Source organism: Cricetulus griseus, chromosome 4 (assembly GCF_003668045.3).
Source record: "Cricetulus griseus strain 17A/GY chromosome 4, alternate assembly CriGri-PICRH-1.0, whole genome shotgun sequence".
Classification (NCBI taxonomy): domain Eukaryota; kingdom Metazoa; phylum Chordata; class Mammalia; order Rodentia; family Cricetidae; genus Cricetulus; species Cricetulus griseus.
In genome coordinates this window covers 77,076,814-77,102,827 of record NC_048597.1, presented here as the reverse complement: position 1 = coordinate 77,102,827, position 26,014 = coordinate 77,076,814, and the positions used below count along the sequence as shown (strand labels likewise).

At 47.8% G+C, this 26,014-nt stretch overlaps 1 protein-coding gene across 1 annotated transcript in view; it reads right to left on the bottom strand.

Annotated features, from left to right (window-relative positions):
* LOC100769633 (kinesin-like protein KIF19) overlaps positions 1 to 26,014 on the bottom strand; it is a 46,723-nt gene that overhangs the window by 19,905 nt on the left and 804 nt on the right. The window contains exons 2-10 of the mRNA XM_027413398.2: positions 25,302 to 25,382; positions 14,468 to 14,578; positions 11,160 to 11,247; positions 9,708 to 9,844; positions 8,833 to 8,958; positions 5,988 to 6,182; positions 4,039 to 4,191; positions 3,365 to 3,487; positions 2,787 to 2,937 (exon numbers count right to left, since the gene is read on the bottom strand). Of these exons, the coding sequence (XP_027269199.2) occupies positions 2,787 to 2,937; positions 3,365 to 3,487; positions 4,039 to 4,191; positions 5,988 to 6,182; positions 8,833 to 8,958; positions 9,708 to 9,844; positions 11,160 to 11,247; positions 14,468 to 14,578; positions 25,302 to 25,382 (1,165 nt within the window). The remainder of the gene's footprint in view (positions 1 to 2,786; positions 2,938 to 3,364; positions 3,488 to 4,038; positions 4,192 to 5,987; positions 6,183 to 8,832; positions 8,959 to 9,707; positions 9,845 to 11,159; positions 11,248 to 14,467; positions 14,579 to 25,301; positions 25,383 to 26,014) is intronic.

Sequence of the window (26,014 nt, the reverse complement as noted above, 5' to 3'; positions counted from 1 at the left end):
CACACACACACACACACACAAATAGCAAATAAAATGAAAATAAAAGTAAAAGTAGTAGTTCTGTGACTTGTCTAATAAATGTTTGCCCACTCTTAATCATTGGGCTGCTTGCTTATTTTTATTGATTTTAGAAGTCCTCTGTAAATTACAGCAAAACTTACCTTCATATACCAAAGAACATGTTTGTGATATGTGTGCATATATTTAATGGACTTGACTTTGGTACATATGTCCTTTTGGGGGTGTAGGGTTATATGTGTATATGCTCTGTACCTGTCGATGTGGGTCTGTGTGTGTATGCATGTAGTCACATGTGCCCGTGCCAGGCTAGAGGTCAATGCTGGGTGTCTTTCGAGTCTCTCCCTACCTTATGCTTTGAGACAGTGTCTCTCTCTGATCCTGCAGCTCATCAACTGGCTAGACTGGATGGCCATCAAGCTCCAGAAATCCTTACCCAGTGAGGGGGTTAGAGACACCCAGTGCTGCCTGATGTTTTGTTTTGTTTTTCCAGACAGGGTTTCTCTGTGCAACCCTGGCTGTCCTGGAACTGGTTCTATAGGCCAGACTGGCCTCAAATTCAGAGATCTGCCTACCTCTGCTTCCCAAGTGCTAGGATTAGAGGTGTGGTCCACCACACCTGGCCTGCTGCACCTAGCTTTTACAGGAATGCTGAGGATCCTAACAGGTCCTCGTGTTCACATAGCAAGCAGTGGCTTCACCTCCAAGCCCCACACAGGTGTCCTGAGAATCTGTTTTTACAAGTTTTATCTTTCTTTCTTTATTATTTCCTTCCTTTCTTTTTCTTGAGAGAGAGTCCCATGTTTCCTAGCTGGCCTCAATAAAATGAATTAAGTCCCTAAAGCCAGGTGTGATAGCACCTATCTATAATCCTAGCACTGAAGCATGGGAGAGGCAAAGCACACTGGCCAGCCATCATAGATCAATTGCTAAGTTCCAAGTCCAGAGAGAGAGACTCTGCCTCAATAAACAGTATGGCGGCTGGAGAGATGTCTCAGCATTTAAGAGCACTGGCTGCTCTTCAGAGGACCCAGGTTTGACTCCCAGCACCCACATGGTGGCTGACAACTATCTGTAACTCCAATCCTAGGAATCTGTCACCCTCTTCTGGCCTCCTTAGGCACTGCACACGTGTGGAGTACAGACACGGATGCAGTCAAAACACCCATACACCTAAAATAAATAAAAAATTTAAAGTTAATTAAAAAATAAGAGCCAGAAAAGGAGGGCAGGTGATATACCTTTAATTTTAGCACTTAGGAGGTAGAGGCAAGAGGATCTCTGTGAGTTCAAAGCCAGCTTGGTCTACAAAGTGAATTCCAGGACAGAAAAGGCTACATAGAGAATCTACCATGTCTAAAATGCAAAAAATAAAGTCAAAACAGAAGGCAGTCTCTATGAGCCTCTTTGAGGTTTTGTTGGGTCCACCTGCTACTGAGTCCTGACTCAGTGAGATTTAACTTCTTCCTCTCCTGTCTTTTCTCTTGGAGGTTGGTCAGAGCCTGAGATGCCTTTCCTGGTGCTCTGGCTTCCACTCTTTCTTGGAAGGCCCCTGCCTCATTTACCATATAGTAGAATGTCAGCCATGTGGCTAACCACCATGTCTAAATCTCATGCTCCTACCTATAAATCTGTAATAATTTTCTCCCTAGCCGGGCAGTGGTGGCACATACCTTTAATCCCAGCACTGGAGAGGTAGAGGCAGGAGGATCTCTGTGAGTTCGAGACCAGCCTGGTTTGCAAGAACTAGTTCCAGGACAGCCTCCAAAGCCATAGAGAAAGCCTGTCTTGAAAAAAACCAAAATAATAATAATAATAATAATAATAATAATAATAATAATTTTCTCCCTAAACTCAAAAAAAAGGTAGAGAGTAAGGAAGATACTCAACACTGACCTTTGGCTTCCACATGCAGAAGTATACAGGTGTACACACACACACACACACATACACACACACACCAAAAAAAGAAAATGAAATTAGCCGGGCATTGGTGGCACACACCTTTAATCCCAGCACTGGGAGGCAGAGGCAGGTGGATCTCTGTGAGTTCGAGGCCAGCCTGGTCTCCAGAGTGAGTGCCAGGATAGGCTCCAAAGCTACACAGAGAAAGCCTGTCTTGGGAAAAAAAGAAAGAAAGAAAGAAATGAAATGAAATGAAATTAAAAAAAAAAAAAGAACAGAGCCAGGTGGTGGTGGCACACACCTTTAATCCCAGCACTCAGGAGGCAGAGGCAGGCAGATCTCTGTGAGTTCAAGACCAGCCTGGTCTATAAGAGCTAGTTCCAAGACAGCCTCCAAAGCCACAAAGAAACCCTATCTCAAAACCAACCCCCCCCAAAAAAGAACATAAGCCAGATATAGTGGTGCATGCATTTAATGCTAGCTCTTGGTATGTAGAAGCAAGCAGATCTATGTGAGTTCAAGGCCAGCCTGGTCTACAGAGTAAGTTCTAGGACAGTTAGAGTTACACAGTGAGACCCCCATCTCAAAAATAAAATAAAAGAACATAAAGTAGTCTAGTCCCCATATCTTATAGGCAAGAAACTAGAACTAGCCTGAGGTTCCCAGAGAAGCAAGAACAATAGCCTTTGGCACGATCACTTGGCCACTGTGAATATAAATAATCAGAATGGCCACAGCCAGGCACTTGGGTCAAGAGAGGCAATGGGCCCATGGAACCTGGATGTTGGGCACAGAGTTCCAGGGAGGAGAGGGTACCCAGCCATCAGGGCCTGCTGGAAGCACCAGCCTGTACTCAGCACTACCTTGTATATCCAGGATGCTGGGGTCACTTTTCTTCTCCTTATCCTGCTTCTCAATCTTTGATTTGAGGTGCTCGATTTCCCTGCGCAGGTCAGAGATGACATCAGTGTACTGCGCGATTCGGTAGGAGACATTCAGCAGGTTGCGCTTGACCTGATGGTAAGGACAAGTGCCCAAGGTCAGGCATAGTGAGAAGAGTCCTGAAGGACAGGTTTGAGAGATGACATGGTGGGTGTGGCAACTGGCTTTGCCAACTGGACACAACTTACAATCCCCCTGGGAAGAGAGTCTCAAAGAGGGATTATCTACACTGGACATGGCTATGGGCATGTCTGAGGGGGATAGTCTTAATTAAGTTAATTGATGGTACCCACAGCGAGCAGCACCATTCCCTACATGTGTGTGGTGGGGGGATGGGGTCCTGAACTACATAAGAATGAGCCAAGCATAAGCAAGCAAGCAATGACACATGCATTGATTTCCCCCAAATGGTGGACCGTAACTTGGAATTATGAGTCAAAATGGGCCTGAAGCTTGACAAAGAGGCTAGGTTGGCTGGCCATCTTTCCCCTTCACTCACCCTTGTCTTGATATTCTTTGCCCTGTAGGCATAGAGCAGTGTGGTTCTTGACTCCTCAAAACTGGTGCTGGCCGGGCTGATGTGGGCAATCATCACTGTGCGGCTGTTGCCTCCCAGAGCATCCTGCTCAGTGAGAACCACAGAATTGGGTTGATGAGAGCCATGTGTTCCCCACATCCCCAGTGGCCCCAGCCCTCCTCCAGCACTATCAGAGGTCTGGGAGAAGGGCAGATGATGATGGGGACCACAGTGAAGTTAGTGCCTGGGAAGGAGACCCTCAGGATAAGTGGGGCCTCCTCCAGGCCCTCCCCATCTGACTGCTGCTTTGATGAGCGCAGGTTAGACCAAGAGGGAAGACGCAGGGAGATTTATTTACTGCCTGCTTATTTATTTATTCAGGCAGCATCAAGTTCTGTATAAAGAAATTTTTTCAGAGGTTACAGCTACCATGATGGGATTAGTGCCTTGGGAAGTACTGAGCCCCCTGTTACTAGGTGCATGTGAATGAGGATAGACCATACTCGGGAGGGTGTTGAGGAGTCAGGCATTGGCCACACACTCAGACTTCAGCAGGGTAATGTCTTCAGGGCTCCAGGCCTCTGTGCTGGCGGTAAATTCCTGAAAGATATTGTCAGCTACGGTGGCCCCTCCCAACCCCCAGCAGGAGCACCTACCTTCAGCAGGCGTGTGAGTTTGCTGTCACGGAAGTTCACATACTGAGCGCGGCTGCCACCCTTCTCGCTAAGCGCATTGATGCAGTTGCCCAGTGCCAGCAGTGAGCGGTTGATGTGTGCACCCTCTTTCATTCTCTTGCCTCGGTTCTGAGTCTGAGCAGAGAGACCAGGCTGAACAGGGACTCAGTCCTTCCTACTGATAATCTTCCCTTCCCCGCTCCCAGGGAGGGGACTGAAGTCCAAAGAAGTGGGGAATGACCCTGCCTGCCCTGGTACTGGGGGGTCACAAGTCCTAAAGACTGGAGAACCCCTTGACAGAATATCACTAGTAGAGTATTAAGCATCCATGCTCAGGAGATACAGAGCTGATTGACATAGGAAAGCTAACTGAAATAAACAGACTGGAACCCAGACAACACTGCTTATAACAAAACGCAAGTGAGTGGGTTTTTCGTAGGAAGTACCCCACCTCCAACCCTGAAACTTACCCTATACCTTACAGGTCCCCTTGATGGCTCTCTGAGAGTCCTCAGCCCCAGCACCTGATCTCCCAAACACAGCCCCATTTATTCCTCTAACGCACAGGTTCTGTAGCAGTCTCCTGCCTCCACACATGATCAGGGTTGTTTCACCTACTGTCCCATAGGATGCAAGCTCTGGGAAGTCACACCTGTCCCTGTGGGCCATACAGGCAGCTGGCCTTAGTGAGGACTCAATGGCGTGAACTAAACGAGCAGGTGAAGATGTATACAGAAGCCAACAAACACATCTGAGCCCGACATCCACATGGTGGCTCACAAGTGTCTGTAATTCTAGTTCCAGAGAATCAGACACCCTCTTCTGACCTTCACTGTACCAGGCACACAAGTGGTGTACAGACTTACAGGCCTTGAACTTCTGATTCTCCACCTCTGGATTATATACATGTACTATTGTGTGCTGAGATTAAATGCATGCAGTATCATCCTTGTTTTACACAGTGCTGAAGATGGAGCCCAGGGCTTCATGTGTGCTAGGCAAGCACTCCACCGCCTGAGTTACATCCCTCGCCCCTTCTTTTTGTTTCCAGAGTCTTACTATGTCATTCAGGCCAGCCTGAAACTCATGGTCCTCCTGCCTCAGCCTCTCCAGTGCTGGGATGACAAGCATGTGCCACTGCAACTAACTCCAAGTCCGTGCTGTAAAGCAGGCACAGTGCTGGGCTTGAACTTGGCCAGGGAGGGCTATGGCTATGGAGATAATAAGCATCACTCTCTGGTGTGTGTGCTAGAGAGGCAGGGAAATGCTGCCTGCTGGTAACACCGGGTCTGCAAAGGCTGAACTCGACTCCTCTAGCCCAGGCGTGAGCTGGGTCCCCAGCCTGAAGGAATACCTGGGCCACAGGGTGACATCCAGGAAGCACAGCAGCAAAACCAAGGGACCCACAAGCTGGAAAGGGGCTGTGGCAATGCAGCTCTTTCTGCCATGATACTGTACACCTACCTACCTTCCCACCGTGTGGAACTTCAATGCTTTTCCTTGTACTCCAACCCAGCTCCTCAGAACCTGTCTGGACTCAGCCCTAAAACTCCTGCCACAGGCCCTGTAGATTGTGAAAGCACAGGCCTCCCTGGATAGTGCTATCTGATTACATGTGTCACCCCAACACGGGGCTTCCCAGGCCCAAGATGAGCCCACACAGCAAGTGGGACACCTTCAGTAGGTGCAGGATGAGCTGCCTGCCACAAGGGCAACCCTCTGAGAGCATTGGCTACCTGCCTTCCTTACTAAATGCTTGCGGGATTCATTACCTAAGACGCAGCCAGCTCTCCCGGGCCCAACACTGTCCTGGGTGCCAAAGCATATCTAAACAAGGACAGGCAAGGTCCCACTCAGACTGAGGATGACAGACCCCAAGTAGAAAGACAGTAATGACATCTGAAAGTGGGTGCACTTCGGAGAGGCTGTACCTGGGCTGCACGCTCGGCGCCTGCCAGGTCCACCATGAAGAGCCTCCCAAGGCACACCTCCTCTGCCAGGTCACCTCCTCGGCTTTTCTGGTGCACAGTGACCTGCAGTACAGCATGGGAGCGGGATGAAGTCTTGTTGGTAGCTGTGGGCTCCTGTGTACGCTGCCGGTTGCCTTTGGTGAGTAGCTGCATGATCTGAGGGCAGAGGGAAAGCAAGGCAAATCACAGACCTGAGTGGCCATACATTCAATCTAGAAAGACCCAAGAAAAGGGGCAAGGGTGGCTCTGGGGCTGGGATGCTTATAGCAGCAATTCCTGGTTTATGGCATGAAGTGATTAGTTAGTTAAATCAACTGCAGAATTGAAGATTCTTGATGTGCACCCAATCTGCCCTTCCTCTGCCAGTGACAGACATGACTAATGGATTATCTATCCTCCCCCCACTTTGAAGACAAAATCTTACTGTAGTGGATAGTCTTTATGTCAACTTGACACAAGCTAGAGTTATCTGAAAGGAGTGAACCTCAATTGAGAATATGACTCTATAAGATCCAACTATCAGGCAATTTCTTAGTGATTGATGAGGAAGGGCCCAGCCCACGGTGGGTAGTACCATCCCTGGGATGGTAGTCCTGGGTGCAGGCTGAGCAAGCCATGAGCAGTAAACCCTCCATGGCCTCTGCATCAGCTCCTGCCTCCAGGATCCTGTCCTATTAAGAGTACCTGTCCTGACTTCCTTCAATGATGAACAGCAATATGGAGCCACACACCAAATAAACCCTTACCTTTCCAACTTGTCTTTTGGTCACGGTGTTTCACCATAGCAATAGAAATCCTAACTAAGACACATTGTCTGGATTAACTCAAACTCACTGTGTAACGGGGATGAACTTGAATTTCTGATCCTCTGCCTCAACTGGGATTGCAAATGTGTGCCACCATGCCCAGTTTATACAGTCTTGAGGATGGAATCCATGGATTCATGCATGCTAGGCAAGCACTCTACCAACGGAGTTACATCTCCAGCCCAACTCACCACTTCTCCACAGAGTCTAGAGCAGCCCTGACCCTTTTCAAGTCACAACTCCAGGCAGCTGCAGAGCTGTTGGGGTTGGCAATGGAAGTGAACCCCTCTGCCATGCAAGCAGCTACAGAACCAGAGCAGTAATCCTCTCCTGGGCCCCTGCTGTGTAGGAACCAGGGTAGGACTGTACAGTGGATATGGGGCAAGAGTGGGGGAGGCTGATAGTCACTGTCATTCAGGCTACGGTAGCTCAAATCTGTTATCCTAACATTTGAGAAGTTGAGGCAAGAGGATTGCTGTAAGTATAAGCCCAGCCTGGGCTACATACTGAATCCCAGGCTGTAGGCTACAGTGTGAAATCTTGTCTCAAAAACAAAATCCAGGGCTAAAGAGACAGCTATGTTAGTAAAGGGGTTTCTGCACAGACTGAGTTTAGATCCCAGAATCAATGCGGAAGGAAGGAAGAGAGGAAGGAAGGAAGGGAGGGAGGGAGGGAAGGAGGGAGGGAAGGAGGGAAGAAGGGAGGGATGGAGGGAGGGAGGGAGGGAGGGAGGAAGAAAACAAGCTGGACAAAATGGCATGTGTTTGTAATCCCAGTACTAAAAAGAGAGAGAGTAGGATGACCAAGGCAGCAGCCTACTATTTAGCAACTTGTAGACCAATAATAGACCCTATTTAAAAAAAAAAAAAATAACAAGGTGGGGTACTGGAGAGAAAGCTCAGCAGTTAGGAGCACTGGCTGTTCCTCCAGAGGACCAGAATTCAATTCCCAGCATCCACATGGCAGCTCACAACTATCTGTAATTCCAGTTCCAGGAGATCCATTGCCCTCTTCCGGCCTCTGTAGGCCATGTGTGTGGTGCACAGACTTACACAGATAAAACACCCATACACATAAAATAAAAATTAATCTTTTTAAAGAAGGTGTCCTTTAGCCTGGTGGTGATGGCTCATGCCTTTAATCCCAGCACTTCAGAGGCAGAGGCAGGCAGATCTCTGTGAGTTTGAGACCAGCCTGGTCTACACTAGCTAGTTCCAGGGCAGCCTCCAAAGCCACAGAGAAACCCTGTCTCAAAAAACCAATAAAAATAAAAAAAGAAGTTGTCCTCTAAGCCAGGTGATGATGACATACACTTTTAATTTTAGCACACAAGGGGCACTCAGGAGGCAGAGGCAGGCAGATCTCTGAATTTGAGGCCAACCTGGTTTACAGAATGAGTTCCAGGACAGCCAGGGCTACACAGAGAAACCCTGACTCAATAAACAAACAAATAATGAATGAATGAATTTTAAAAGATGGAGAAAGAGAGAGTTGTGGTAGTGAACTCCATTAATTTCAGTGCGCAGTAGGCAGAGGCAGGTGGGCCTCTGTGAGTTCTCAGGCAGCCTGGCCTAATAGCAAGTTCCAAGACAACCAGAATTACATAGAGATACACTGTCTCTAAAAAAGAAAGACAGGGAAAAGGGAGGGAAGGGGAGGCAGGGGGAGATGAGGGGAGCTGGTGCAGGAAATTTTGCTGCTTGCCCTTGTAAAGGAACAATCATCCGGTCAGCTAGTGGATATGGAGCAAGCTATGTTCACCTGGAGTATTGTGTAAGAAGTGCCTGGGTCTGCACCTGGAGGCTGAGGGCAGTGTACAGGATCGATAGGTGATGTCTGCCTGGAGCACCAGCAAGGAGGCATAGCTGACTGCAGAGACCTGAGATCTCAGACAAGTTCAGGTGCCAGGAAACAGCTCAGCTTGGACCTGCCTGCTTGTCCTTGTGCAGCAAACTTAAGCAAGGAGGACTTAATGGGCTGGGCTGGGCTGTGACCCTCACCTCTTGAGCATTTGAGGTAGATACTTCTGTGATGCCTGCAATTTGGATGCTGCCTCTAGAATCTTCTCTCAGCTCCAGAAACCCAGAAGAAGGATTCAGGAGGTCACGGATGACTTCATTATAAATCTGGAGCAGAACAGAAAGGTTGGGAACAAGTAGCAAAGAATCATAAAGAAGAGGCTGGAGAAATGACTTGAGGCTTAAGAGCACTGGCTGCTCTTGCAGAGGACTGGGGTTCAAGTCCCAGAACCCACATAGTGGATTTCAAGTCTGTACCTCCAGTTCCAGAGGATCCAACACCCTCTTTTGGCCTCTGTGGCTACCACACATATACATATCCAGGACAAAACACACCCATACACATAAAATAAACTAAATTCTTTTTTGTTAGGGTTTCTCTGTGTAGCCCTGGCTGTTCTGGAATTCACTCTGTAGATCAGACTGACTTCAAATTTAGGGATCTCCCTGTCTCTGCCTCCCAAGTACTGACATTAAAGGCGTGGATTACTATGCCCAGTGTAAATAATTTTTAAATTATTTTATTAGTATGGGTGTTTGCTAGCATCTATGTCTGTGCAACACTTGCACACAATGCCCTTAGAGGCCAGAAGAGGATGTTGGATCACCTAGAAGTGGAGTTACAGACAGTTGTGAGCTGCCATGTGGGTACTGGGAATTGAACCTATGTCTTTTAGAAAAGCAGCTGGTACTCCTACCTGCTGAGCCATCTCTCCAGACCCCTAAAATATTTTTAAAAGAACCAATTGGAAGCCTGAGCTGCTGAGAGATCACACACTGAGAATGAGTTCTGCACAGGCAGTTGGTATTATACCCATTCTGCAGTTGATCCAACTGAGGCAGGAGAGCCGGCTCACCTCCAGGTAAGACATAGACACACTATATTCCATGTTGTCCTGGGTCTCCTCGATGGCCTGGAAGAGGTCAGTGAGGGTCTGTAGGTAGATGCCAGGCTCTGCATCCATGCCCAGCATGGTGTGGGTCTTCCCAGCACCTGCAGGAGGGCGGGGCTTCAATGTGCTGTGCAATAAGAGGCCTGACACCCTGCATGCTTTCAGGAGATAGTCTCTATAAGGGGATATCACTGGTCCCCTCCCCATTTGTCCCCAAGAAAGACAGCATGGGCTTGTCCTTCCCCTTAAACCAGGCACTTCATTGACCGGTGAGTGAATGGAGCAGCCAGACCCCTACCTACACAGACAGAGTTCCAGTCCTCACCCAAGGAGAAGAGAACCGGCTTCATTCTGTAGACCCCTGACCAAGCAAGCACTTATAACTCAGCTATATCCTTGGCCCTTTCTTTTTCCTTTCCTTTTCATATTTATTCGAGTCAAGGTCTCATTATATAGCCCAGGCTGGCATGGAACATGTGAGCTTCCTGCCTTAGCCACCTGTTTGCAAACATTGATTGAACATCACTCATAACCTCAGAGAAGAAACTCACATCCTCCTGAGCAGAAAATCACAGGCTGGGGTTGAATGTAGCATCAGCCTTGGGAAAGTTTCTGATGGATGGCTATGTGCTCTGGGACAGCTATCTTATTCCCTGCACTCGTTCCTGTGAGGAGGAGTAACATTCTTACCTTTCAGAGGTGAGGATGACAAAGCCTAGTGCATAGGTCCCTGGTGCCTATAATGAGGCTCAGTGCTAGAGTACTAGCCTAGAATGCATGAGGCCCTGGGTTCAATCCCTGGCACTACCAAAAATATATAAATATAGCTGAGCAGTGGTAGCACTCGCCTTTAATCCCAGAACTTGGGAGGCAGAGGCAGGTGAATCTCTGTAAGTTCAAGGCCAGCCTGGTCTACAGAGTGAGTTCCAGGACAGCCAGACTGTTTCACAGAGAAACCCTGTCTCGAAAAACCAAAAATGTGTGTGTGTGTGTGTGTGTGTGTGTGTGTGTGTGTGTGTGGACTGGGGATGTGATTCAGTTGGTAGTCATTAGAATACACAAAACCCTGGATCCCATCTCCAGCATGTCTTAAACCAGTCATGGCGACACATACTTACAATCCCAGCACTTGGGAGATGGAGGAAGGAAGATTGGGAGTTCAAGATCATCCCTGGATACCTGAGACCTGGTCTACCTGAGACCTGGTCTATCTACCTGAAACCTGGTCTATCTACCTGAGACCTGGTCTACCTACCTGAAACCTGGTCTATCTACCTGAGACCTGGTCTACCTACCTGAAACCTGGTCTATCTACCTGAGACCTGGTCTACCTGAGACCTTATCGCTAGAAAGGGGCAGGGGACCTCTGCTGGCACCATGCCCATACCCTCCTGGAAACATTGCCCAACCCCTTACCTGAGGGGCCATAGGCAAAAACTGTCGCATTGTATCCAGAGATGACGCCCTCCACTAAATGCTGGATGGTAGCATGATAAACAGCTTCCTGTAGACAGACAGGAGGACAGACAGTAAGGGGACATCCCAGCCTGAGTCAGGAGGCCTATTGCTTAGAAAAGACAGAGACCAGTACTTGGGAGGCAGGGGCAGGCAGATCTCTGAGTTTGCGGTCAGCCTGGTCTACAGAGTGAGTTCTAGTCCATCAAGGACTACAGAGTGGGAGTATAACTAAAGAAACAAACAAGAATTTGGGAATTTCTCCCCAGGAGGCCTGACACCTACTCCTATAGGAACTAGTTGTTCCTGAAGCTTCTGCAAGAATTGAGAAACTGAGGACCAGGCTTAGAACTCCACCATTACGATCAGGATCCCTCTTGGTGGGATGAAACTGGGTGGGAGTGGAGCCTTATGAAACAAAGACAGCAATGCCCAGGAGGAGATAAGCAGGTAGTGAGCTTCCTGCCCACGGGGGAGTTAAAGGACAGACACTTGGAGCTGGGGAGTGAAGCACAGGTTCATCTGGCTTGACCACCAGCAGCCCATTCTACTGCACCTCCTGAGTGTCCAATCTGGTGCAGCAGCCCTGGCTGCTCATGGTTTCTCCAAACTGGGCTGAAAGCCACCAAATCTAACTTTCCTCTCTGTGGCTTCAGACAGGCACAGGCTAGGTCTGAAGTTGGGCTCTGCTGTGTGTGGTGTGATTTCAGACGAATGCCTCACATGTAGAACAAGGAAGTGTGTGTGTGTGTGTGTGTGTGTGTGTGAGAGAGAGAGAGAGAGAGAGAGAGAGAGAGAGAGAGAGAGAGAGAGAGGGAGAGAGGGAGAGAGAGAGAAGGAGAATAGGCTATGTAGTCCAGGCTAGTCATAACTTGCTATGTAGCTGGGACTGACCTTGAACTCCTTATCCTCTTGCCTCTACCTCCTGATGATGGGGTCACAGGTGTGTGTCACCGCATCCAGCTAGGAGGAGGAAATATTTCTGAACATTTTGTAAGGCTTGCAAGGGACACTGGGGCCTTGAGTGTAGCACTCAGCATGAAGTAGTTGCATGACTGTCAGTGACCAGGTCCCTCTGTGGAATGCCATCATGACCTTGAACATGACCTCTGCTCAGAGAGTAGCTAGGGAGCCACCCCACTTTACAATGACAGCTTAGTACTGAACTGAGGGTGACAGTGGTACTGTTAAAGGTGACCAGTTGGACCTGATGCTATAAACCTTTAATCTCAGCACTTGGGAGACAGAGGCAGGCATTTCTCTGTGAGTTCAAGGCTAGTTCAAGGGTCTACCCAGCAAGAATACATAGTAAGACCTGTCTAAAAAAAAAGTGACCAGTGTCCCCAGCAGGCCCTTCTTCTGTGTTAAGTGTCCTTACTGAGAAGCTGGCCCCATTCCTATGTCCCTACACATGACTGTGGCTAGCTGAGAATGGCCCTGGGCACTTAGCTACTTAACTGAGGTACTGAATATCCCCTATCCTGGTACCCACAGAGGCCTTACTAACATGGATCAGCCTTGAAGTTTGACCATCCAGCATGAATACATGTCCCTTCTGTTTGCCAGGCTTAGGATGCCCAAGGGGCTCCTACTGACCCTGCTGAAGCTCTGAGGTCACCATGCTGAATGAAGCCACTGTCCTAGCTAGACAGCCCTTCTAAGAAGTCTGTCACCAGGAGTGTGATCTCCTAGCTACTCCGGTACTAAGTGATAACCAAATGGGAGACCCAGAAACATGTAGCTCCAAAAAGCTGATGACCACAGCACCTTGAACATCCAGTCTTAATACACATACCCCTCACAGAGCCATAGACAGTGACAGTACAGCCACTTGGTATTGGAGTAGCATGCCCTGCAGCATTCAGTAGCTAGGAGACAACGACTTCTTCTGACACAAGCTTCTTAGAAACAGGAGGACTTTTGGGCAGAGCAGTGCACATTTGTAACGCCACACCTATAATCAGCATGGGGGAGGCCGAGGCAGAAGGATTGGGAGTTTAAGGCCATTTTAGGCTACAAAGTGAATGTGTCCCAGCCTGGGCTATATAATGAGACCCTATTGGAAAAAAGAAGAAAGAGAAGGAGGAGGAGGAGGAGGAGGAGGAGGAGGAGGAGGAGGAGAGGAGGAGGAGGAGGAGGAGGAGGAGGAGGAAGGAGGAGGAAGAAGGAGGAGGAGGAGGAGGAGAAGAAGGAGGAGGAGGAGGAGGAGGAGGAGGAGGAAGAGGAGGAGGAGGAGGAGGAGGAGGAGGAGGAGGAGGAGGAGAAGAAGAAGAAGAAGAAGAAGAAGAAGAAGAAGAAGAAGAAGAAGAAGAAGAAGAAGAAGAAGGGGCTGAGAAGGTGGCACAATGGTTAAGCTGCTCTTACAGAGGACCTGGGCTCAGTACTCAGCACCTACATGGTAGCTCACAACTGTCTGTAACTCCAGTTCCAGGGAACCTGACACCCTCTTCTAGCTTCTGTGAGTACCAGGCATGCACATAGAACATTTGCATACGTGCAGGCAAACACTCATACACATAAAAAATGTAAGAAGTGAGAAATATGGTATTGAATATAGATAGGGCAGCTGACCTTCCCTCTTAACAGTAGGACAGGAATGCACAGCATCTCATCTTACTTACGCTGTTTCACTCGGGTCCAAAATCTCCCCCAGATGCTGCTACCCTGGTGCTATGACATTCATTTCAGGAGCCCGAAGCTCAAATCCTACCTTCACTGTTATCCCTGATGAGCCCTGGTTCCCCTTGTTGATGTGTGGTTAGGTTGCATGTGGTACCATCTTGTGGTCTTACAGATGATGGTAGTGACATGATGTATGAGAAAGATCAATGCCTGGCCCTAACGTCTAGCACTGGGCCCTGCCGTGTGACCTCCTGGAGGCTCTCTGTCTGTGAGATGAGCATTACAGGCTCCTCTTGCCAGACCCCTGCGTAGCTTTATGACAGCTCTACGCCTTAGATGACCCTCCTTGAAGAGGGCCTTGTTGGCCATCACATGTTATAATGAGCAGGACACATGTGCTCAGTTTAACCTTGCCCAATGGTGGTGCAGGAAAGGCCTGTGTGTCCTGATATCATGTGTAATGAAGGAACCAGTGAACAAACTCAAGAGAAACCCGCAGGACTTGGTGACCCCTGGAGGAGCTCATGGGTTATCTCCTCACAACCTCCTTGCTCCTCAGGGAGACTGAGAGGAAGACAGACATGAGACAGCCCAGAAGCCAGGTCCAGGGAGCTCCTGGAGTTAGAGGCAGAGGGGGTAGTATGAACCTGAGATGCATTCTGGTCAAACACGGTGTCAAATATAAAGGTGCGCTCCCGGGACCGGTGTGCACGAAGTGTGTCCTCCGGGTCTTCGCCTGGGTCCATGAGCACTACCACCTGGATGCAGCAAGACAGAGGGGTCAGGGGAGAGCCAGTCAGACCCTGGCTGTGCATCCTAAAGATTAAAGCACAAGACAGGGTTTCTCTGTGGCTTTGGTGGCTGGTCTGGAACTAGCTCTTGTAGATGAGGCTGGTCCCGAACTCACAGATATCCACCTGCCTCTGCCTCCTGAGTGCTGGAATTAAAGGTGTGCGCCACCACTGCCTGGTTTAAAGCACATCTTTAATTCTAGCACTAGAGAGGCAGAGACAGTTGGATCTCTGTGAGTTCAAGGTCAGCTTGGTCTATAGACAGAGAGTTCCAGGATAGCCAGGGTTGTTACACAGAGAAACCCTGTCTCAGAATAAAAGAAAAAGAAAAAATATGTGCACCATCCCTGCTGGCCTCAGGATGTCTTTCTCATTTGCTTCTCCACAGTCTTTGAGGCAGGGTCTCTCACTGAGAGCTCACCTGGAGCTCACCATTTCAGCTGCTTTGTGTGGATTCTGGGGATCTAAACTCAGGTCCTTATGCTTGCACAGTGAGCACCTTGTCTCACTCACTGGGGGGACAGTGTCTCCTGCTGTCACTCACCCAAGGCATACCATACAACTCCCCTCAGCCAGTGGGCTCCACAGTCACATAAATGGCTCAGATGCTGAGAGGGGTGGCACACACCTTTAAGCCCAGCACTTGAGAGGCAGAGGCAGGAGGATCTATGTGAGTTGGAGGCCAGCCCTGGTGTACAGAGTGAGTTTCAGGACAGCCAGGGTTGTTACACAGAGAAACCCTGTCTCAAAAAAACATTAAGGGGGGGGGGGAAGAACCCCAAGCCCAGGGAAAACAGCCTGCCATACTTCACCACCCACCCAGCACAACAGACCACCACCCATCCACTCTGGCCCCATAGTATCCTATAAACTAATGTCATCAGAGAAGGCAGGAGGCTATGGAAACTGTAGAGTGCTGGACTGGCCACTCCACAGCTGTATTCACTTCACAGGTCAGAGGAGATAAAGGGACTGTCCCAAAGCCTCCACCCACATGCTCCATTCCTCTGAGAGCTTATCAGTCCCCAGGGCCCTTCAGTCCCCATATACACTATTATCAAGCAAGCCTGTTAAGATCCTTGGTGGCAAAGGGATTAAAGGACTCTGCCCTAGAGACAACAGGGGCAGGGAAGTGGGTAGAGGCCAAATAGAGTCTGGCTGGTGAGGACATGGGGTTGAGCACCAGAGAGGAACCAAGGAGGTAGAGGCAGAGCTGGGTGACTCTGAGGGTCCTGTCACATGGCCACTACTTGCCCCTCCTGTGTTCTTAGTTTTGCAGACTGTGGTCCTAGGAGGCCAGGCTCTGCCAGGGTTTCTGGCTTCTGGCCAGTGTTTGCTCTGTGACATTGACTTTCTCTGCTTTCTCTCCTCCTGGGGATACACTGTGTCATGAGGCAGCCTACCCACTGTGAGCCAGGTCAGGGCTGCAGGAAATCTTAGATGGATCTCCAGCCACGGTTTTTGAACAAGAGGGTCTGGGGAAGGACTGTGAGGTTGAGAGTCATGGAAGTGGGCTCTGGACCCCCAGAGCTTGATTTCTTATCTCACCCTGGATCTACTGCTCACTCCGGTGGGAGCCCAGGACACTGGTTTGCAGGTCTCACCCAGTCTTCATATTTGTGAAGTGACAGTAATCACAGAGCCTGCTCACCAAAGGGCCATAAAAGCTGATTAAAAAAAACAACAAACAAACATACACACAGACCCCTGGGTGCTCAAAAGGTACCTGCTGCATTGGGTCTTGGTGGGGACAACCTTTGGTAGTTGGCTTCCTTCTGCAACCTTGTGGGATCTGGGGATCAGACTCAGATCATCAGGCTTGCGCATAGCACCTTTTCCTGCTGAGCTATCTTGTTGGCCTCAGAAAAATATCTTTGTTGTTATAATCAACATTATCCTTATTTGCAGATGATTCTATGCAAAAGAGACCTTAGCCACCCCAGGAGAAGAATCTTAAAATGGATAGACACTTTCTGCACAGTGTCAAGATACAAAGTTAACAACAACAACAAAAACTATTAGCTGGGGCCAGTGAGATGACTCAGCAGATAAAGGTGCTTGCTATGCAAGTTTGACAGTCTGAGTTTCATCCCCAGGACCGTTGGGTGGTGTTTTGAATGAAATGTCCTACAAAAGCTCAGATATTTGAACACATGGTCCCCAGTTGGTGTTGCTGTTTGGGATGGACTAGGAGGTGTGACCTTGCTGGAAGAAGTAAGCCTGCACCATTGCTTCCTGTCTGCAGTTCAAGATATGTGCCCTCAGCTTCCAGCTCCAGTTGCTCTACTTTGTCACCATGGAGTCTGTCCTGACTAGTTTTGTGTCAACTTGACACAAGCCAGTCATCTGAGAAGAGGGAACCTCAACTGAAAAAAAAAAAAAAAAGTCACCATTTTCCTAATTAGCAGTTGAGTCAAGAGGGCCCAGCTCATGGTGGGTAGTGCCACACCCTAGGCTAATGGTCCTGGGTGCGGTAAAAAAAGCAGGCTGAGGCCAGGTGGTAGGTAGTGCTCACCTTTAATCCCAGCACTCGGGAGGCAGAGGCAGGCGGATTTCTGTGAGTTCAAGGCCAGCCTGGTCTACAGAGGGAGTTCCAGGACACACACACAAAAAAAACCTGTTTCAGAAAAACCTAAAAGGGGGGGGCGGGGAGCAGGCTGAGGAAGCCAGCACTCCTCCAAGGCCTCTGCATTAACTCCTGCCTCCAGGTTCTGGGCCAGTTGGAGTTCCTGTCCTAACTTCCTTTGATAATGAACAGTGATGTGGAAGTTTAAGTAAAATAAACCCTTTCCTCCCCAACCTGCTTTTGCTCATGGTGTTTCATCACAGCAATACAAGCACAGCCTCAGACAGACTCTTATCCCTCTGGAATCATAAGCCCAAATAAGCTCTTCAATAAGTTGCCTTGGTTGTTGGTGGTGCACGCCTTTAATCACAGCACTCGGGAGGCAGAGGCAGGCGGATCTCTGTGAGTTCAAGACCAGCCTGGTCTACAAGAGCTAGTTCCAGGAGAGCCTCCAAAGCCACAGAGAAACCCTGTCTCAAAGCCCCCCCCCAAAAAAAAAAGTTGCCTTGGTCATGGTGTTTTACTACAGCAACAGAAAAGTAACTAACACACCTTGTAAAGGTGTAGAGAACCGACTCTACAAAATTGTTCATGTCTATGCTGTGACATGCATAGCTACATATATCCCACACAGACACACAAAACAACAATAACATAATAACAATAATAAATTAGTAGCCTTTTTATATACTAGTGTTTCTTGACATGTGGGTGGAGACTCCTTTGAGGTCAAACAACCCTTTCACAGGGATTGCTTAAGACCATCAGAAATATCAGCTGTTTATAGTACAATTCATAACAGTAGCAAAATTACAGTTATGAAGTAGCAGCAAAAATAATTCTATGGCTGGAGACCACAACATGAAGGACAGTATTAAAGAGTCACAGCATTAGGAAGGTTGAGAACTAGTGTCATATAAGAATAACAAACAGCTGGACAGTGGTGGCACACATCTTTAATCCCAGCACTTAGGAACAGTCTGTGAATTCAAGGCCAGCGCGGTCTACAGAGTGAGTTCCAGGACAGGCTCCAAAGCTACAGAGAAACCCTGTCTAGAAAAAATAACAACAACAAAATAAAAAAACAAACAAACAGCCAGGCGTTGGTGATACACTCCTTTAATCCCAGCACTCGGGAAGCAGGGGCAGGCGGATCTCTGTGAGTTCAAGACAGCCTGGTCTACAAGAGCTAGTTCCAGGACAGCCTCCAAAGCCACAGAGAAACCCTGTCTCGAAAAAAAAAAAAAAAAAAAAAAAAAAAAAAGAAACAAACAAAAAAAACTACTTTGAGATCCCATCTCACCCCTGTCAACAAATGCTAGTGGTTTATTCACTGTTGGTAAATCCATCCTGTAAACCAATGTGGAGGTTTCTCAAGAAGCTAAAAATATGTCAGCAATAGAGGTGCACACCTTTAATTCCAGCACTTGGGAGGCAGATGCCTGTGGATCTCTGAGTTCCAGGCCAGCCTGGTCTAGAGAGCGAGTTCCAGGAAAGTCAGAGCTATATAGTGAGACCCTGCAGCAGCAGCAGAAAAAGATCTTCCATAGGCTCTAGCTACACCAATCTGGGACTTATACCCAAAGGTCTGTCCTTGCTCCCCTGGAACTGGAGCTACAGACAGTTGTGAGCTGCCCTGTCGGTGCTGAGAATTGAACCTGGGTCCTCTGGAAGAGCAGCTGGTGCTCTTAAGCACTGAGCCAGCTCTCTAGCCCAGCTGTTCTACTCTCAACAGCTAGAAAACAGAACTAGCCTAGATGTCCATCAACTGATAATGGATAATGAATATATACACACGCACACACACAATGGAGACATGCAGCTGTAAAGACTGTAAAGGAAATCATAAAGTTTGTCAGTGAACAAATGGAACAGGAAAACATGTGAAGAGAAGTTTCCCAGGCCCAGAAAGGACCATATGTTCTCTTTCATATGAGGGTTTTAGCTTCTATCTTTTTATACATAGGTCCTATGTGGTCATGAGATGGGGTAGACACTAGGACACTAGACAGAGTCTTACAGAAGAAAATTACTTTTGGCATAAAATTATCCTATGATTAAGCCTCAGTAAATGCTATCTGCTTTATTTAAAACCTCAAAGGTCATGGTTGTTTGGATCGGCATCTGACCATTTATGAGAAATTTTAAATTCCCAAACATACTTTTTTTTTTTCTTTTTTGTTTTTTTGAGACAGGGTTTCTCTGTGGCTTTGGAGGCTGTCCTGGAACTAGCTCTTGTAGACCAGGCTGGTCTCAGACATGCTTTTAAGAATTCCTGTTTAGGCTGGGCGTTGGTGGCACACACCTTTAATCCCAGCACTTGGGAGGCAGAGGCAGGCAGATCTCTGTGAGTTCTAGGCCAGCCTGGTCTCCAGAGCAAGTGAGTGCCAGGATAGGCTCCAAAGCTATACAGAGAAACCCTGTCTCGAGAAACAAGAAAAAAAGAAAAAAAAAAAAAAGAATTCCTGTTGAGGGGCTGGAGAGATGGCTCAGAGGTTAAGAGCACTGGCTGCTCTTCCAGAGGTCCTGAGTTCAATTCCCAGCAACCACATGGTGGCTCACAACCATCCGTTATGAGATCTGGGGCCTTCTTCTGGTGTGTAGATATTCATGGAAGCAGAATGTTAGATACATAATAAATAAATAAAATCTTTAAAAAAAAAAAGAATTCGTGTTTAAATTCTCCTTCAAATGCATGTCTTCATTTGACCAGTGAAGTTACTCAAAGTCGTGTGGTGTTCCATTTGGGAGATTATTTCTACACATTTAAATATTTCCATTGAGTCTCTTTTTCTTTTTTAAGTTTATCAAAACAGGGTTTCTTTTTGTAGCCCTGGCTGTCCTGGAACTCACTCTGTAGACCAGGCTGGCCTTGAACTCACAGAGATCTGCCTGTCTCTGCCTCCTAAGTGTTGGGACTAACGGTGTGCACCACCACTAACCTGGCCTGAGTTTCATTTTTATTTTGATACCTTTCATCTGAGTTCTCATTATGTAAATTTAAATCCTAAAAATAATGTGTGAGGAGCTAGAGAGATGGTTCAGTGGTTGAGACTGCTTGCTGCTCTTGCAGAAGACCTGGATTTGGTTCCCAGAACCCACATGGTGGTTCACAGCCATTTGCAACTCCAGACTCAGGGGACTGGGTATCTTCATATGATCTCCACAAGCACCAGCATGCAGAGTGCATTTATACACAGGCAAAACATACATACACATAAAATAAAAGTAAATAAATTTGAGCCCAGCATGGTGGTGTGTGCCTTTAATCCCAGCACTCAAGAGGCAGAAGCAGGCTGATGTCTGTGAGTTTGAGGCCCAGGTTGGTCTACAGAGTGAGTTCTAGGACAGCCAGGGCTACACAGTGAAACCCTGTCTCAAAAAGCCAAAATAATAACAATAACAAAAAAAATCTTTAAAAACTAAAATTGTGTGAAAATAGAACCTTATTGGGAAAAGTCAGCAGAATCTTGAATGTGTCTACAAGGTTAGATGATGCTGAATCAGTTTGAACTTCCTGATCTGCTGAAGTTAAATGCCTGAATGTGTAAGGAGTGAATGAGCTCTTGAGTCAATGTGTCCTGATGACATGGGCACAGCCATGTCAAGCACCCCAATGTATCAGCCCCATGAGAGTGTCAAAGCCTTCCCCTGGGTGAGGTTCAGAGAGATTACAAAGCCTTCCTCTGGCCCAAGGGCAAATACTAACAGTGTATAGACAATGCCTCTCATAGATTTCTCCCCCTGGATATTTATGGCCTGAAGACAGCTCCCTATAGAGACTGTCCCTACTGCCTCCTTGTTTATTGATATTCAATAACCATGTCTCCCTGTTCAACTGCATAAAATAAACACACTGAGTTTCTGAGGGGCTTCGGCTCCTGCATCCAGGAGCCAAGCCACCAACCCCAGCATATGTGCTTGTCTTTTCTTCATTCTCTCAATGTCCCAGTCAGGTTAACACCTCAAGCATGCTAGATGTGGCAAGGATGTTCCTGGGTTTTGTGTTTTGTTGTTATTTCATTTTTTGTTTGAGAGAGAGTTCTCTGTATAACAGCCTGTAACTCACTCTGTAGACCAGGCTGGCCTCAGACTCAGAGATCTGCCTGCCTCTGACTCCCAGAGTTGGGATTAATGGTGTGCTTTTAGTCTGGCTTATTTTTTTTCAATGTGTGATGCTGTGTGGTGTGTGGGCACACATAGAAGGACCTCAGATGTCCTGCTCTGTCACCCTGCTTTATTCTAACCTTAAGACAGGGTCTCTCACTAAGCCTGGAGCAAGGCAAGCTACCAGCCATCCCTACCAATCCTCCTGTCTCTGCCCCCTAAAGCACTGGGAGTACAGACATGCACAGCTTTTTACATGGGTGCTAGATAACCAAGACCTTCTGAGCCATTCCCTAGCCCTTATTTTTTGTCTGAGAAAGTGTCTAGCTATGTAGACCAGGTGGCCTTGAATTCATGATTCTCCTGCTCTGACCCACCAGTGACAGAATGATAGGCATGAGCCACCACACCCAGATGAGATTGTTTTTGTTTTAAAGAGGTATGTGATGGAATGTTTGGGTGGAGACGGGTGCTGTGCCCCAAACTGACTCCAAATGCTTCAGGGGAGTAAACAGGGCCCCAAACCTTAGCATAACTGGCTCCATGATGGAAGTACCATCAGGCCATATAATTCAGCATATAGACAACACCTCCTGCCAAAACTAAAACAAAGGCCTAATTCATCAAAGTCTATATAGGTCTGGGAAAATCTCTAAATGTATTAATCTTGCTTTTTGACTACTGTAGTTCTGCTTCTGGCTAACTGATCTTGTTAACTGAAATATGGACATGTTTTTTTGTGCTTAAAAGCTCACCCTGAGCCTTTTCCCTTTGCTCTTGTCCTCTATCTCCTGTCTTTGTGTGTTATTTCCTGCCCCTTGTCCCTCTGGGGCAAATAAATCTCCTTTGTACTGAAGGAAAAAAAAAGCTCACCCTGAGAAAGGCTGGGGGCTACACTGGGACACAGAACACCCAGTGGTAGTCATCAGCCAGCTAATAAAGACTTTCTATTGACTTAAACCCATGTCTGAGCAGTCTTATCTGATGAATGTCCTACAACAGGGAGAGGGCAAAGTGAGGCAAATCTATGAAGTTAAGGGAACAATGGGTTCATTCCCATGTATATCAACTATTCTACACTTTAAATTAGTCACCTATCTATTGGTTTGAAGTTATTTCAGAATAAAAAGAGCAATAACTGGGTTTGATTGAGCACACCTTTAATCCCAGTACTCAGGAACCAGAGACAAGTGGATTTCTATGAGTTTAAGGCCAGCCTGGTCACATGGTTAGATAGAAAGGGAAGAGGAGGAGGAGGGGAGAGAGAAGAGGAGGCAAAAAGGGGGAGAGAGGACAAAGAGGATTGAACTTATCACAGCATGGGTAAACCTCAAAAACATTGAGCCACACATAGAAGGCCACACACACACCACACACGTGTGACTACACTGACATGGAATGTTCAGAAACCAGAGTCAGAAGTCAGGTGGCAGCTGACAGGTGTGTGTGTGGAGGGGGAGGGGGTCTATTCGGATTGTATAGCTGAAAAGGACTAAATGTTCTTGAATTGTTTACTTGCAAAGGGGGGGGGGATGGTGGAGGAAGTGATATAATTATATTTTAATTTTTAAAATTTTAAAAAGAAAAAGGTGGAATTTTGAACCAGGAGGTGATGGTGCAGCTCTGTCATCTCAGCCCTTGGGAGCTGAGACAGGAGTTCAAGGCTAGCCTAGGTTACATAGGGAGACATTATCTCAAGAAAAATAAAAAATGGGAATTTTCTGTGGTGCTAATTTCACCTTGATTTTTGTGTGCACGGCTGGTTGGCTGTGTGCACACAGATGTGTGCTTGTGTATGAAAAGTGTTTCTGAAGGCCAGAGATTGGCTTCTGCTGTCTTCTCAACTGCTCTCCACCTTTTTTGTTTTGTTTGGTTTTTTGAGACAGGGTTTCTCTGTGTAGTCCTGGCTGTCCTGAAACTCTCTTTGTAGATCAGGCTGGTCTCAAATTCACAGAGATCTGCCTACCTCTGCCTCCCAAGCGCTGAGATCAAAGGCATTCGCCCCCCACACCCAGCCCCTCCACAATTTTGTTTTTTGAGACAAGGTTTCTCTGTGTAACAGCCCTAGCTGTCCTGGAACTGGCTCTGTAGACCAGGCTGGCCTTGAACTCACAGAGATCCACCTGTCTCTGCCTCCCGAGTACTGGGATTAAATCGTGTGACACCACTGCCCAGCTTCCACCTTATTTTTAAAAACATGGTCTCTCACTTAACCTTGAGTTCACCAATTTGCCTAGATTATCTACCCATGGGACCCCAAGGATCCTTCTGTTTCTATCACCCTAGAGCTGGGATTACCAACACTTGACACCATGCCCAGTTTTTCCCATGAGTTGGAGTTAGAATTCTGGTCCTTATGCATACATAGCAAATAGTTACTGAGTTATCCCTTGAGCCCCTTGCCTTGATGTTTCAGTGTGAGCAGTCTTGAAGATTTATTGTTATGTGTACGGATGTTTTGCCTGCATGTGTGTGTATGCACCACATGATGCCCACAGAAGCTAGAAGAAAGTGTCTGGTCTGGTACTGGAGTTTACAGATGGCTGTGAGCCACCACATGGGTGCTTCCTCTGGAAGAGCAGCCAGTGCTCTTAACTCCTAAGCTATCCCCCCAGCCCTATGCACTGTCTTCTGTACTGCTTACAGTCACACATATGAAGCACTGGCCCTGCCCTCCCTACTCAGCCCACTTTTGAAGTTGACATATGATTTTATTGTTGTGTCTGAACACTGGCACCTGGTGTGCACTGTTGAGCAGTCCATGACCTCAGTGCTGATTCTCCCCAACAGCAGCTTTGCCGATGCACAACTCCCCTGGGTGCTCTGAGCCCCAGCGGACAGCCCTTGGCAGGGATCTATGTCTACCCACATTTGGGGTTGTTGGCTCAAGTGTAAACACCCTGCCTGAGCATCATCTCACGGATCACCTCACTATTCTCCCTAGTGACCAATAGGGACATTCTGTCTATCTCACAAAGCCTGGCTTGAGATTCCTTCTACATGACAGCCAAAGGCAAATGTTTCTGAGGTGTGGGCAACTGTGTGTTGAGTCTTGCTCTTAAGGGGAGTCCCTAGTGACGCAATGGAAGCATGCACCCCACCCTGCAGCCAGCAATCACCTGAAGTTTCTAAAACCAGACCTGGCATGGTAATGTGACCTGCCAAAGTCTCCTTCCACCCTGTCTATCCCATGTCCTCATTTTGGTGTTTCAGCAGAGAACTTTTTGGAGCGGAGAGCCCCAAGGAACTAACACACTTTCAGTTAATGAAAGGAAATTGGGAAGCAGAGGCAGGAGGATTGCTCTAAGTGCAAGGCTAGCTAGCCTGGGCTACGTAGTGAAGTGCTAGGTGAACCTGGCCTATAAAGTGAGACTCAAAAAGGAACTAAAAAAAAAAAAAAAAAAAAAAAAAAAAAAAAAAAAAAAAAAAAAAAGCAGAGCAGATAACTCAGTAAAATGCTTGTCCTGCAAACATAAGGACATGAGTTTGATCCCCAGAACCTGAACATACCAAATAGCTGGGCATTGTGGCACACAATTGTATTCTCACTGCTTGGCAGGCAGAGGCAGAAAAACCCCTGGGGTTCACTGGCTAAGCAGTCTAACCTAATCAATGAGCCCTGGGTCCCAATGACAGTCCGAGTTTCACAAACCAAGAAGGGCTTGCCAGATGGCTCAGTGGTGGTTAAACTGCCTACTGTCAAACCTGAGGACCTGAGTTTGATCCCTGGGACACACAGGGTAGAAGAGAACCATCTCCAGCAAGTTGTCTGTCTCTCACACACAGACCCCAACTCCAGCAAGTTGTTCTCTCTCTCTCTCTCTCTCTCTCTCTCTCTCTCTCTCTCTCTCTCTCACACACACACACATACACACACACACACACACACACACACACACACACACACACACAGAGTTGTGTGGAAAGTGTTTGTCAGCTCAACTTTGCTCCACCACAGAGCCAGGCAACCAGGTATGCCTGTTGAGTGAGTGAATGCTTCCTGTCTTCTAGTCTCACCTGGTCCCCCACTTTGTGGGCGATGACAGTGGCTCCTTCCTCCAGTTCTGTACTGTTGAGTGGGCGGATCCGAAGTGCCACCTGTGGACAGGGCACATCAAGACCCTCAGCTGGACCATCCACCTGTGGTCTCTGTGCTCACCTGTGGTCTCTGTGCTCTCAGCGAGGAGGTGAGAGTCCTACCCCCACTCAAACCTAGACCCTACTTGCACGGACCTGTTCTTGCCTCCCAGAAAGGCTCTGAGGAATTGGTAGTGACATCATGGCCACAGAACACAGAGAAGGAGCAACTTGCCCAAGGTCACATAGCTGTTTTAAGGGAACACAACTGCATCTTCCAGCCCTGCTATGAGCATTCAGAAGGATCCTGGGCTTTGCGCGTCCCACAATTCTGCCCGGCCCATGTGTAAGGGTTTCTTGGATGGTACATAGATGACATGGGGCCAGTCTCTGTCTTTACTGATCCAGTGGGATTCTAATGCAGTTCATCCCAAGGCCAAATGGGACAAGATGCCTGGCAGGTGGGCCAGGATAAGGTCTGCTCCACAGCTGGGGTTATAGTCCAGACCCTGGGCTTTCTGAGGATCAGAAAGCGGCATACAGGGGTCTGGAGAGTCAGGGCGAGAATGTACGGGAGTATCACTGGGTCCCAGGAAAGTAGGACCCAGGAGTGGGACGTTGGTCCTTAAAGGGTTGATGAGACCTGATCCATA